The sequence below is a fragment of the Loxodonta africana genome, chromosome 6, assembly GCF_030014295.1.
Source record: "Loxodonta africana isolate mLoxAfr1 chromosome 6, mLoxAfr1.hap2, whole genome shotgun sequence".
In the NCBI taxonomy this organism is placed as follows: domain Eukaryota; kingdom Metazoa; phylum Chordata; class Mammalia; order Proboscidea; family Elephantidae; genus Loxodonta; species Loxodonta africana.
This window is the reverse complement of record NC_087347.1, coordinates 36,531,230-36,545,211: the sequence shown is the minus strand read 5'-3', so window position 1 is coordinate 36,545,211 and position 13,982 is coordinate 36,531,230. Positions and strand designations below refer to the sequence as shown.

The window sequence follows — 13,982 nt, the reverse complement described above, 5'->3', positions numbered from 1 at the left end:
CATTGCTTGTAGGACACATGCTGGCATTTCTGTTTAATCCATTTGGAAGAAACTGCTATAATGGTCTAATTTTGAAAAAATTATCAAATAGGAAACTGGCTGAAAAGATCCTCCCTCTCGGGCTTGGCAGATGGTGTGGAAGACCTCCTAGACATCAGCTCTGTGGACCGCTTGTCTTTTATCAGGCAAAGCTCCAAGGTAAATAGGATATTACTTATGTAAGGGAATGGTTGAGTCACTGATAGAAAAAAGCCTGGACTGAGAAATACCAAACACTTGGAGGGGACAAAAAGGGAGAGCTGAATAAACTATCAAGTTGAACAAATTTGGGAAACTTAGAAGAACAGTGGAATTTAAGATGTTTAAACAATAGGCTATAGTAGTATTTGATGTTAAGAATAAAAGGAAAAATGTGACAAAAATTTGTATAAAACTATGATGCAGATATATGGATGTATGTAGGCGTTGTTCTCCAGCTACTTTTAACTTTGAACGCACACATGAAACCCCTGACATCTCAAGCTCCTATCCAATGATCCAGTAATAGTGATCCTTTCACATATCAAAACATACACACACACACACCATTCAGCCTCCATATACTACTTTTGGCACCATCTGAACCATTCGTTTTCTTGAAAAGAATAAAGAAACTGAGAATGATTTTCCATACTAAGTGCTTGTCCATAATACTGTTCAGCACTGGAGTAGCATATTATTTGGAAAAAGTAATGTTTCTCAGTGAAATCCATTTCCTACAAGAGTCCTCCTTGTGGCTGATGCATGGCCCAGCCACTTGTACACCTAATTTTTAGTATAGGATAATAGTTATGTTTCTTTTTATACAAGTTACTTCCTTACATTCTGCCTTTGATTTCCAATAAAATCAGTTTTCTTTTATCTTAGTCAGTTTTAAAAGTATAAAAAGAATATATCAACATTACATTTAGAACACTTACATTACATTACAGAACATTTAGAAAACATATTTATAATTCTTCCTTCAGGTTCTTTTTGCTAAACGAATATGGTTGCATTTGAGAACCTGTATGGCCAATAGATTCCTTGCTGTACTGAAAATTTGGAGTAATTTTGGTCTAAAGATAAGATCAAGAACGCATTTTAATTCTTAGAAAGAGAGGCATGTTATTACATATTAATTATAGTGGACTGTATAAATTAATTTACACTGGCTCTTTCACTGAGTTGAAATATTCTATTTGGATCTTGAATTAGTTTTCCAGGCTGCCAAAGCAAAGTACCACAAAGTAGGTGGCTTAAAACAACAGAAATTTATTCTCTCACAGTCCTGGAGGCTAGAAGTCGAAAATCAAGATGTTGACAGGGTCATGCTCTCACTGAAGGCTCTAGCAAAGGAATCCTTTCTTGCTTCTAACTTCTACTGGTCACAGGTGCCTTTCTTGGTTTGTGGTAGCATAACTTCAGTTTCTGACTCCACCTTCACATGGTTGTCTTCCCTATGTGTCTGTCACCTCTATATTTTTTTTCTGTGTCTCTTTCTCCCTTTTTTATAAGGACACCAGTCATATAGGATTAGTGCACACCTTACCCGAGCAATATGACCCCATGTTAACTTAACTAATTACATTTACAAAGACTTTATTTCCAAATAAGCTCACCTTCTGGGGTTCTGCAGATAAGGACTTCAATGTATCTTTTTTTTGGGGGGGTGACAAAATTTAATAGTTATCTTTCACTTTGCTTTGATTATAAATCGTGGTGTTATTTGTAAAGAAAGAATATGGCTTGTTTCACAGTTTTGAGTTTGAACTTCATTAAAATGAAACTTTAAAAGTACTTCAATTGTCCAGTAAATTATTTTTATAGTGCCTGATTACTTGGTGTAATCTATGACCTGGATCTCCCCAGCTATAAAAAGAAAAAAAACAAAACCCAACTTGTTGCTGTCAAGTCCGTTCCAACCCCAGCTATTGTGGTGTCTTTCAATACATGGGCATGAACTACACTGACAAACTAACAGGATATGGAAGTCAGAGGAACTGTAGTGATCTTCTTATTCTAAACAACTTATATTTCAAGGCAAGGGTTAGTGTACCACAAATAATCACCTTTTAATTCAGTTATCTGATTGATTTTTCCCCCCCTCAGGTCAAATTCACCAGTGCTGTGAAGCTGTCTGAAGGTGGGCCAGCAGGTGGAATGGAGAATGGAAGAGATGAAGAGGAGAATTTCTTCAAGCGTCTTGGTAAATGTTATACACGCAAAAAACGCCATCCATCTTTGATCTCACAGAACAAACATTTAATTAGGTAGAATGGTCTATTTTCTATTTCCACCAATTTTTCATTTATTTCTCTCTCATACATTTGTATATTTAGGAAAACCTGGTGGTGCAGTGGTTAAGAGCTACAGCTGCTAACCAAAAAGTCTGCAGTTTGAACCCACCAGGTGCTCCTTGGAAACTCTATGGGGCAGTTCTACTCTGTCCTGTAGGGTCACTGTGAGTCAGAATCCACTAGATGGCAACAGGTTTTGGTTTTATAGCTTTCCAGGGGGCGTTGGTGGTTCAGTGGTAGAATTCTCACGTTCTATGTGGGAACCCTGGATTCGATTCCCAGCCAACGCACCTCATGCACAGCCACCACCCGCCTGTCAGTAGAGGCTCGTGTGTTGCTATGATGCTGCACAGGTTTCAGCAGAGCTTTCAGACTAATGTAAACTAGAAAGAATGCACCAGTGGTCTACTTCCAAAACCCTATCAATCACAACAAATGGAAACCCTATGGATCACAACATCTGATATACAACAGATCATGGGGATGGCGGAGGAGCAGACAGTGTTTCATTCTGCTGTGCATGGAGTTACCGTGAGTTGGGGGCTGACTTGATGGCAGCTAACAGCAACATAGCTTTTCTATATGTTACCAATTTAGTTCAACAGACATTTATTGAAGCCCTACTATGATCTGTGCTCACTGGTGGGCATTGGGTTTACAAAGAATAATAAGACACTATCCCTTCTTCTGCTATCTCCTCCTTTATTAAAATCTGAGAGCTGAGAGGAAGTTTTAGAGATCTTTTTTCCTACCCATTTAGAAATTCTCCTTACAACATCTCTGACAGGTGGCCAGCCATCCTCTGCTGAGATGGAGTTATTATTTTACAAAGGAACCTGTTCCAGAACTAGACAGCTTTAATTAGTAGAATGTCTTGCCTTACACTCTGAAAACATATACATCTGTAGATTTCATTCACTGGCCCTCCTAATTATGGCACACAAACATTGTGTTAGTTCCACCTGTCAGCTCTTTTGTGCTGCTCTCTTCTGCTGGCTAAACATCCTTGGTTCTTTAGTGTCTTTTATGTGGAAGGAAGAGTCTCAAGACCTATCCCAATCTTGATTCCTTCTACTATGTATTCTGGTTCAATGACGTGCTTTACAAAATGTTGAGCTTCAGATGAAATAGATTTGACTTGATCAGTATAGCAGGTAGTGTAACTGTTAACCTCCTTGAATCTAGCAAGTGTATTAACTAGATAATTGTGTTGTCTATTTTCACACCACATAGTTGGTTTGTATTGAATTTTGGATTCACTTTTGCTGGCTCTCTGTATGAATGAATATCATGGTATATTTTAATGTAGGCATAATAGATTTTTTTCATTATATAAATAAATAAAATTTATTCTTTCGTTAACTTTAGGGATCGTTCAGTCCCATGTCCAGGAAGGAAATTAAGAGGACAAAACCAAAAACCAAGTTGAGTTCTGAACCTTCCCTCGGAATCTTTTTTTCTTTAGTATGTGGTCTAAACTATAAAGATTCGTCTGCGTAGACAGACACACGTCCCTGTGTTTTCAACCAGCTTGTTGGTATTAGGACTGCACAGAACAACATAACGACTAGAACACTTCTAGTTGACTTTAATTAATTAACAACTTGTGGGTATATTTTTCAGCTAACTATACACTTAATTTACCAGTGATAAGTGAGCACTTTCTCATCTCATTTCAAAAATATATGACTTTAAAAATAAATATCTCACTGATATCTTTATAACCCTATCATAGGAGGAAAGTGGCTTAGTTCAACATACCGTATTCCTCAAGAAACCACGGTGGTTTCTATGGTGACTTCTATCTTTTTTAGGGGTCCCTAGCCATCTATTCAGGCTCTGGTGGTGCAGTGGTTAAGTGCTTGACTGCTAACTGAAAAGGTGGGTGGTTCGAACCCACCAGCCACTCCATGGGAGAAAGATGTGGGAGTCTGCTCCTGTAAAGATTACAGCCTCGGGAACCCTATGGGGGATCGCTCTGAGTCAGAATCGACTTGACCGCAACTGATTTTTGGTTTTGGTTAACCATCTATTTCACTATCTCTTATAGAATTTGGCCAGGGTTGTATATTCAGTTTATTAGTCTGTGGTTTTAATAATCTTAACAGTCAGGGCCTTTCCCATTGTGAGTCCTATTGCGTTGCTTCCATTCCTAATGTCTCAGAGATTTGTCTAGTGTTCAGACCACCAGTATTAGAGATTTTTGTTGTAACATTTTGAAAATGAAATGTGAGTTAAAGTGTATTCTCTGGGTATGTACTGTGTTAGCAGGATGTCATTTGGCTGGTCTTGGGATCACATCTCTAAGTTCTTTCTGTGCCCTGCAGTGTAATTTGATAGAAGTGAGGCTTAAACTCAAGGAGAGTAGGATCTCTCACACTTGATGAATTTTCCTTCTTAATGCAGCTTTTCTGTACTTTTGCATTGTTTTCGTTGGTGGAAAGAATGGAGCATAATTGAGTTGTGTACCCTCCTTTTTGGTTGTCGTTACCCTTCTTTCTTCAAGTCATAGCCACATCTCCCCCTGCACCCCCATTTTTAACTCTTGTTCTTTTTCCAAACATGTTATCATTAGCATTTCTCATAAAACACAGTTCATTCTGGATTTTGTTTTTCTTAAGTCTCTTCCTGCTGGTTCCAATCATTGTTTCACATATTCTTTTTTTTTCTTTTGTCTCTTTTTTTATTTATTGTTTTTATTGTGCTTTAGGTGAAAGTTTACAGCTCAAGTTAATTTCTCATACAAAAATTTATACACATATCCTTGTGTGACACTGGTTGCAACCCCTATAATGTGATCATATATCCTTTATATATTAGTCAAAAATAAAAATGATCTGCTAAAGAATATCCCAATGGCCAGACTCTAGGATGAGTTTGTGTCAGCATTACCCAAAATGCACAGTCGCTTTCTATATGTCTAAAAGACAAAACTAGCATACCTGGCTCTGATATTTAGAATATCTTATGTGCTTTTGAATGGTAAGAGAACATAGCTTGTATATCATTATTCTTTGCCCATGTTCTCTGGCTTCTTAAAAATTATAAAGCATTTTCTGTGTGATAATTTCTTTGGAATTGCTCTCAGAAGACAGGCATCCTCAGCTATTCTAATCTAAATGAACCAAAAAAACATCTGCTAATCCAAGTGTGTTGTATTTTGCAATAAATACCACTTTTGTGCAAGTGAGCATCTTTTTATCTTTGTGCCTGCTTTTTTTTTTCTTGTTTTTAAACTTTGCAGTGTATTTCCATGATTCTTGTGCCTCCATGATTGATGTCATGTCCTTTTCTTTCACTTTGAGATTATTTGTAACTTAATTATACCTATTTTCTTCATTCATTCTTTTAAAGTTGTTAAAGAAAGCAAACATCGAACATACTCACAATTCAGATGTAGTGCCTGAACTTCACTGAGCTAAAGATAAAATGCAATAGACAATAGACTTTATTCAAAGTATATATTAAAAAAATCAATAAGTTAAAAATACATCTGGTCAGCATTTAATAAAATCAAAACCACATCCAGAGATCAGCTTTCTTTTTTGTTCTGTGTCTTCACACTCCCCCCCAAAAATTTTCATTTTAGAAATTATGTTATCTCTTTTAGAGGAAAGAAGTTTGCTTAATTAAAGCAATTTTTAACTAAGTAAAAAAATAATAATGAGTACCTTCTATATGCCTATCTCTGCCATAAACTGTATGAAAATACTGCTTAAAGAGACACTAAATTTTGAAACACCGCTTTTCTGATTTACCAGCCTATAAAAAATGCAACTGTGTTTGAATTACACTTCAATAAACCAAATGTAAAAAACTAAACAAACAGTAAATAAATGCAACTAAAATGTACTGAGGCTAAAAAGTTCATTCTCATGGTCAAAAAAGCTAGTTTATCATCAGGCATACTGGGAGAAAATCAATAGATATTGGTACCTATACCTATATATAGACATGTTCTTGTTGGTGCCATCGATTTGGTTCCAACTCATAGCGACCCTCTGTACAACAGTACGAAACACTGCCCGGTCCTGCGCCATCCACTGTTATGCTTGAGCCCATCGTCACAGCCGCTGTGTCAATTCATCTCCTTGAGGGTCTTCTTCTTTTTCACTGACCCTCTACTTTACCAACCTTGAAGTCCTTTTCCAGGGACTGATCCCTGCTGATAACATGTCCAAAGTATGTAAGATAAAGTTTCATCATCCTTGCCTCTCAGGAGCATTCTGACTGTACTTCCTCCAAGACAGATTTGTTCATTCCTCTGGCATTTCATGGTATATTCAATATTCGTCACCAACACCATAATTCAAAGATGTCAATTCTTCTTTAGTCTTCCTTATTTTTAGTCCAGCTTTCCCATGCACATGAGACAATTGAAAACACCATGGCTCGGGTCAGGCACACCTAAATCCTTAAAGTGAAATCTTTGCTTTCTAACCTTAAAGAGATCTTTTGCAGCAGATTTGCCCAGTGCGATGCGTCTTTTGGCTTCTTAACTGCTGCTTCCATGGGCGTTGATTGTGGATTCGAGTAAAATGAAATCCTTGACAACTTCCTTCTTTTCTCCATTTATCATGATGTTGCTTATTGGTCCAGATGTAAGGATTTTTGTTTTATTTATGTTGAGCCGTAATCCATACTGTAGTCTTTATCTTCATCAGTGTTTCAAGTCCTCTTCACTTTCAACAAGCAAGGTTGTATCATCTGCATAACGCAGGTTGTTAATCAGTCTTCCTCTAATCCTGATGCCGTGTTCTGCTTCATACAGTCCAGCTTCTCAGATTATTTGCTCAGCATAAGATTGAATAAGTATGGTGAAAGGATACGAGCCTGACACACACCTTCCTGACTGTTAACCACACAGTATCCCCTTGTTCTGTTCGAACAACTGCCTGTTGGTCTATGTACAGATTCCTCATGAGCACAATTAATTGTTCTGGAATTCCCATTCTTCACAATGTTATCTATAATTTGTTATGATTTAAATGCCTTTGCATAGTCAATGAAACACAGGTAAACATCTTTCTGGTATTCTCTGCTTTCAACCAGGATCCATCTGACCACAGTAATGATAGCCTTTGTTCCAAAATCCTCTTCTGTATCCGGCTTGAATTTCTGGCATTTCCCTGTCGATGTACTGCTTCAACTGCTTTTGAATGATCTTCAGCAAAATTTTACTTGTGTGTGATATTAATGATATTGTTTGATAATTTCCACATTCTGTTGGATCACCTTTCTTTGGAATAGGCATAAATATCAGTCTTTTCCAGTCAGTGGGCCAGGGAGCTGTCTTCCAAATTTCTTGGCATAGATGAGTGAGCACTTCCAGTGCTATATCCATTTGTTGAAACACCTCGATTGGTATATTGTCAATTTCTGGAGCCTTGCTTTTCACTATTGTCGTCAGTGCAGTTTGGACTTCTTCCTTTAGCACTGTCAGTTCTTGATCATATGCTATCTCCTAAAATGATTGAACACCAAACAATTCTTGGCTTGGATCCTAGCTGAAAGCAGAAGATACCAGAAAGATGTTTACCTGTGTTTTACTGACTATGCAAAGCCATCTGACTATGTGAATCATAACGAATTATGGATAACACTGTGAAGAATGGAAATTCCAGAACAATTAATTGTGCTCATGAGGAACCTTGTCTTCAGTGCAGTTTGGACTTCTTCCTTCAGTATAATCAGTTCTTGATCATATGCTACCTCCTAAAATGATTGAGCATCAACCAACTCTTTTTGGTACAGTGACTCTGTATATTCTTTCCATCTTCCATGCCTCCTACATCGTTCAGTAATATGTTTAATGACTTCTTACAATAAGTTTTCCTAGCATAGTTTTTACCTTCAGCAAGATATAAAAATCTGACCTCCTTCAACATAAACATTTAGGTATTTTAGAGATACAGTGTGATATAATGGTAAGAGCACAGGCTTGTGGTCAGTAGGTCTAGGTTTGACTCTTGACTGTATAACTTTCTATTTGTATAAACTTACCCTGAGCTTCTTAACCTGCCCCTTCTTTGTCTGTCTGTTAATCTGTCCCTCACACACACATACAAATACATTCTCCTTTTTTCTCCAGCTTTAGAAGGGAGGAAATATCTATCTTACAGGGCTGTTCCAAAAAAGTTGAAGGAAATAAAGTTATAAAGAATTTCATACAGTACTTGGCACATACTAAGTGCTCCAAAAATGGTAGCAAATATCATGTTGTTATTTATTAATGGTGTACAGATGCAATGGGAATTTTCCATTGTAAATGGCTTTTACTTCCAGTAGGATTGGTAAGTTCTGGGCTTATAGGACACTGCTGGTCTTCTTACCTGTAATAAATATGCATCATTCTGTGACACAAAGAATACAGATTCTTTCAGAGAAAAATTGTTTTGATCACTCTTTATTTATTTATTTATTTTTAATACTCTTTAGCTGCCTTGTTTCTGAAGTTCTTTCAATCTAAATGGCATTTCCTTTAGTGAATAAATTTCTTTTGGAGTTAGTCATCTTGTCAAATAATATTGAAAAGATGGTGAGACCCTTATTCTTAATGCTTCCTTTACTAAAATAATGGCAACTCTTACAATAAATTTGTTATTTGCATTTCATCATTATATATTAAGTTTGAGTAAGTTTATTGATCATCCATCCTGTCTTATATATTACTCAAATTACAAATTTGAGGCAGTTATTGCCTAAGATATTTTAAATCTTAGTTATAGCAACAAATGAAAAACAAATGGATTCACTAAAAAGAAAATTCTTATTATTTTTGGGTCTGTCTTAAACTCAAAGTTTAAGGGACTGCTAAAGTTGCCATTTTTTTAATCTGTGCTTGAGAGATTTCCTTTTAACATGTGTAACTGTTAATGGGTTGCATGTAAATGATGAATAAAGTGACATGTTGATGCGAAAAATAGTAGGAAGTTATCTTTTCCCATAGCCTTGGTAACACCCAATGAGTAAACAGAGTAGAATTTGGGAAAGAAGCTGTTGGAAACAAGGCTGTCCTGGAAATGTTTATTCCTCATCTGTAGCATTTAGCTATGTCTTTTTTTTTTTTTTTTGCTATTTAGACTCTGTCTTTAGAATTAACTTTACTATCTAACTATGCCCCCATCCATCTTTTCAGTTTGTCATACTGCGGGTGCCTGTGTGTTGCTGTGATATTGGAAGCTGTGCCACCAGTATTCAAATACCAGCAGGGTCACCCATGGTAGACAGGTTTCAGCTGAGCTTCCAGACTAAGACAGACTAGGAAGAAGGACCTGACAGTCTACTTCTGAAAGAAATTAGCCAATGAAAACCTTATAAATAGCTGCAGAGCATTGTCTGACAGTGAGGAAAGATGAGCCTCTGAAGTTGGAAGGCAGTCAAAAAAGACTGGGGGAAGAGCTGCCTCCTCAAAGTAGAATCGACCTTAATGATGTGGATGGATGGAGTCAAGCTTTTGGGACCTTCATTTGCTGTTGTGGCATGACTACTCAAAATGTGAAGAAACAGCTGCAAATATCCGTTAATAATCAGAACACGGAATGTATGAAGTATGCATCTACAAAAATTGGAAATCATCAAAAATGAAATGGACTGCATAAACATCAATATCCTAGGCATTAATGAGCTGAAATGGACTGACAGTGGCCATTTTGAATCAGACAGTTAGATGATCTTCTATGCCAAGAATGATAAACTGAAGAGAAATGGCATTGCATTCACTGTCAAAAAGACCATTTCAAGATCTATCCCGAAGTACAATACTGTCAGTAATAGGATAATATCCATATGCCTATAAGGAAGACCAGTTGATACGACTATTTTTCAATTTATGCACCAACCACTAAGGCCAAAGATGAATTGAAGATTTTTACCAACTTCTGCAGTCTGAAATTAAACAAATATGCAATCAAGATGCATTGATAATTACTGGTGATTGGAATGTAAAAGTTGGAAACAAAGAAGAAGGAATGCTGCCAGAGATCACATGATAGACTTTTGCAAAACTGACTTCTGCATTGCAAATACCTTTTTTCATGAACATAAATGGGGACTGTATACATGGACCTCACCAGATCAAATTGACTACATATGGAAAGAAATGATCGAAAAACTCAGTTATCATCAGTCAGAACAAGGTCAGGGGCTGACTGCAAAACATACCATCAATTGCTCATATGCAACTTCAAGTTGAAGCTGAAGAAAATTAGAACAAGTCCATGAAAGCCAAAGTAAGATCTTGAGTATATCCCACCTGTATTTAGAGTCCATCTCAAGAATAGATTTGATGCATTGAACACTAGTGACGGAAGACCAGATGAGTATGGAATGACATCAAGGATGTCATACATGAAGAAAGCAAGAGGTCATTAAAAAGACAGGAAAGAAAGAGAAGACTAAAATGGATGTCAGAAGAGACTCTGAAACTTGCTTTTGAACGTCAAGTAGCTAAAGTGAAAGGAAGAAATGATGAAGTAAAACTGAACAGAAGACTTCAAAGGTCGGCTTGAGAAGACAAAGTAAAATATTATAATGACATGTGCAAAGACATGGAGGTAGAAAACCAAAAGGGAAGAACATACTTGGCATTTCTCAAGCTGAAAGAACTGAAGAAAAAATTCAAGCCTCCAGTTGCAATATTAAAGGATTCGGTGGGAAAGATACTGAACAACACAGGATGCATCAAAAGAAGATGGAAGGAATACACAGAGACCAAAATGAATTGCTCAACTTTCAATCATTTCAGGAGGTAGCATATGATCAAGAACTGATGGTACTGAAGAAAGAAGCCTAAGCTGTACTGAAGACAATGGTGAAAAACAAAGCTCCAGGAATTGATAAAATACCAACTGAGATGTTTCTACAAAGGTATGCAGCACTGCAGGTGCTCACTCATCTATGCCAAGAAACTTGGAAGAAAGCTACCTGGCCAATCAAGTGGAAGAGATCTATATTTATGCCTATTCCAAAAAAAAAGTGATCCAACAGAATGTGGAAATTATCAAACAAGATCATTACTCTAATGTACAAATAAAATTTTGGCGAAGATCATTCAAAAGCAGTTGCAACAGTACATAAACAAGAAACTGCCAGATGTTCAAGCTAGATTCAGATGAGGATGTGGAACAAGGGATATCATTGCTGATGTCAGATGGATCCTGGCTGAAATCAGAGAATACCAGAAAGATGTTTACCTGTGTTTTATTGACTATGCAAAGGCATTCAACTGTGTGGATCATAACAAATTATGGTTAACATTGTGAAGAATGGGAATTCCATAATACCTAATTGTGCTCATGAGGAACTTGTACATAGACCAAAAGGCACTTGTTTGGACAGAACAAGGGGATACTACATGGTTTAAAGTCAGGAAAGGTGTGCATCAGGTTGTATCCTTTCACCATACCTATTCAATCCGTATGCTGAGCAATCTGAAAATCTGGACTATATGAGGAAGAACCAGGCATCAGGATTGGACGAGACTCATTAACAACCTGCGGTATGCAGATGACAGCACCTTGCTTGCTGAAAGTGAGGGGACTTGAAACACTTACTGACGAAGATTAAAGACAACAGCCTTCAGTATGGATTACACCTCAAAATAAAGAAAACAAAAATCCTCACACCTGACCAATAAGCAACATCATGATAAACGGGAAAAAGATTGAAGTTGTCAAGGATTTCATTTTACCTGGATCCACAATCAACACCCATGGAAGCAGCAATCAAGAAATCAAAAGACATTGCTTTGGGCAAATCTGCTGCAAAAGACTTCTTTAAAGTATTGAAAAGCAAAAATGTCACCTTGAAGACTAAGGTGCACCTGGCCCAAGCCATGATGTTTTCAATGGGCTCATATTAATGGAAAAGCTGGATGATGAATATGGAAGACCGAAGAATAGATGCCTTTAAGTTGTGGTGTTGGCAAAGAATATTGAATTTAGTGGTTAAGAGCTATGGCTGCTAACCAAAAGGTTGGCAGCTCCTTGGAGACTCTATGGGGCAGTTCTACTCTGTCCAATAGGGTTGCTATGAGTCGGAATCGACTCGATGGCAATGGGTTCAAGGTTTTTCGGGGTTATGGACTGCCAAAGAACGAACAAATCTGTCTTGGAAGAAGTACAGCGAGAGTGCTCCTTAAAGGCAAAGATGGCAAAACTTTGTTTCATGTACTTTGGACATGTCATCTGGAGGGATTAATCCCTGAATAAGGATATCATGCTTGGTGATGTAGAGGGTCAGCGAAAGAGAAGAAGACCCTTAACCAGATGGATTGACACAGCGGCTACAACAGTGGGCTCAAGCATAATAATCGTTTGCATGGCGCAGGACCAGGCAATGTTTTATTCTTTTGTACATAGGGTTGCTGTGAGTTGGAACCAACTAGACAATACCTAACAATAACAGCATCGAACGGTATTCAATATTAAAATATTATACAAGAAAAAATTTTAAATATGTTGTAATACATATACTATAAATTATGGAAATGTCATGAGATATTTAGGTCTTTAGAAATGTGCCTGGGGATAAAAAGACGAAGAACAATCCTTTGTATTATTCTTCCTCAGTGTGTGATTCTTAGACTTTCTGTGTCAAAATCAATTGGAGTATTTCTTAAAAAGGTACATCCCCCCCCCCCCCGCCCCAGACGTTTAGGGATAGGACCTGATAGTCTGCGTTTTAATAAGCTACTGACTGATTCTCATTGGTAGGCAGTTAACTATAGAAAAATGATGGGGAGAGCCAGAGCAGTGCCTCCCAGACCTCTGGCCACAGAGTGGGGTCAGCCTGGCTGCATTAGGATAGCTGAGAGGCTTTACAAGCACAAATTCTTATACTCATCTCCAGAGATTCTGATCCCAAAGGTCTACATAGGATTAGGAACTTCTAGGTAACTTTGATGCACAGCCAGGCCTGGAAATCCTGGAATTAAATGACTGACCTCTGAAGTCCTTTAAAACCCCAAAAATCCAGTGATTCTTTGTAGTATAATTATGAGAAAAGGTTTTTGCTTTCGCCACAATGCCGTCCTTGATGTCAATTTATTGTAACATCTAAAATTGCAGCGATTTCATTCTTCCATAAATACAAAAGTTAGTGTTTGATTACAAGAAGAACCATTTTAAATATACTAAGAGCTCTTACCAGTTATTAGAGAGAAGACCTGGTAGTCAGATGATCAGAGCCTGTATTTACATACTTATGTAAAGCCCTGCATTTTCATATGCCAGGAGCCACCAGGTTCCCAGCAGTCTGGGTATGTTCAAATCAAGCATTGGGGGCATGGAGAAAGTTTTTAGCCTTACACTACAGAAAACACATGGTTATAGCTCTAGAACTTTTTTTAATCTGTGATCACTACACACTCTCTCTTTCTTCCTCCACCATTGAACAACCCCTACAGGTTGCCATAGTTTTGATGACCATCTTTCTTCCAACCAAGATGGGGGAAAAAGCAAAAACGTGGTGAACCTTGGAGCAATCAGACAAGGCATGAAGCGGTTTCAATTTCTGTTAAACTGCTGTGAGCCGGGGACAATTCCTGATGCATCCATTCTGGCAGCCGCCTTGGATCTAGTAAGTTATTAGAGGAATTTGCCTGCCCTATTCCCCATTCCAGTTAATACTGTTAAAGGAAGTAAGCCTGAATCCCTAATCCTA

At 37.5% G+C, this 13,982-nt stretch overlaps 1 protein-coding gene across 1 annotated transcript in view; it reads left to right on the top strand.

The window, feature by feature from the left end:
- The window catches only part of UNC80 (unc-80 homolog, NALCN channel complex subunit), a 216,839-nt gene that overhangs the window by 70,836 nt on the left and 132,021 nt on the right, over positions 1-13,982 (top strand). Inside the window, exons 19-21 of the mRNA XM_064287438.1 lie at positions 92-198; positions 2,131-2,227; positions 13,726-13,898. Of these exons, the coding sequence (XP_064143508.1) occupies positions 92-198; positions 2,131-2,227; positions 13,726-13,898 (377 nt within the window). The remainder of the gene's footprint in view (positions 1-91; positions 199-2,130; positions 2,228-13,725; positions 13,899-13,982) is intronic.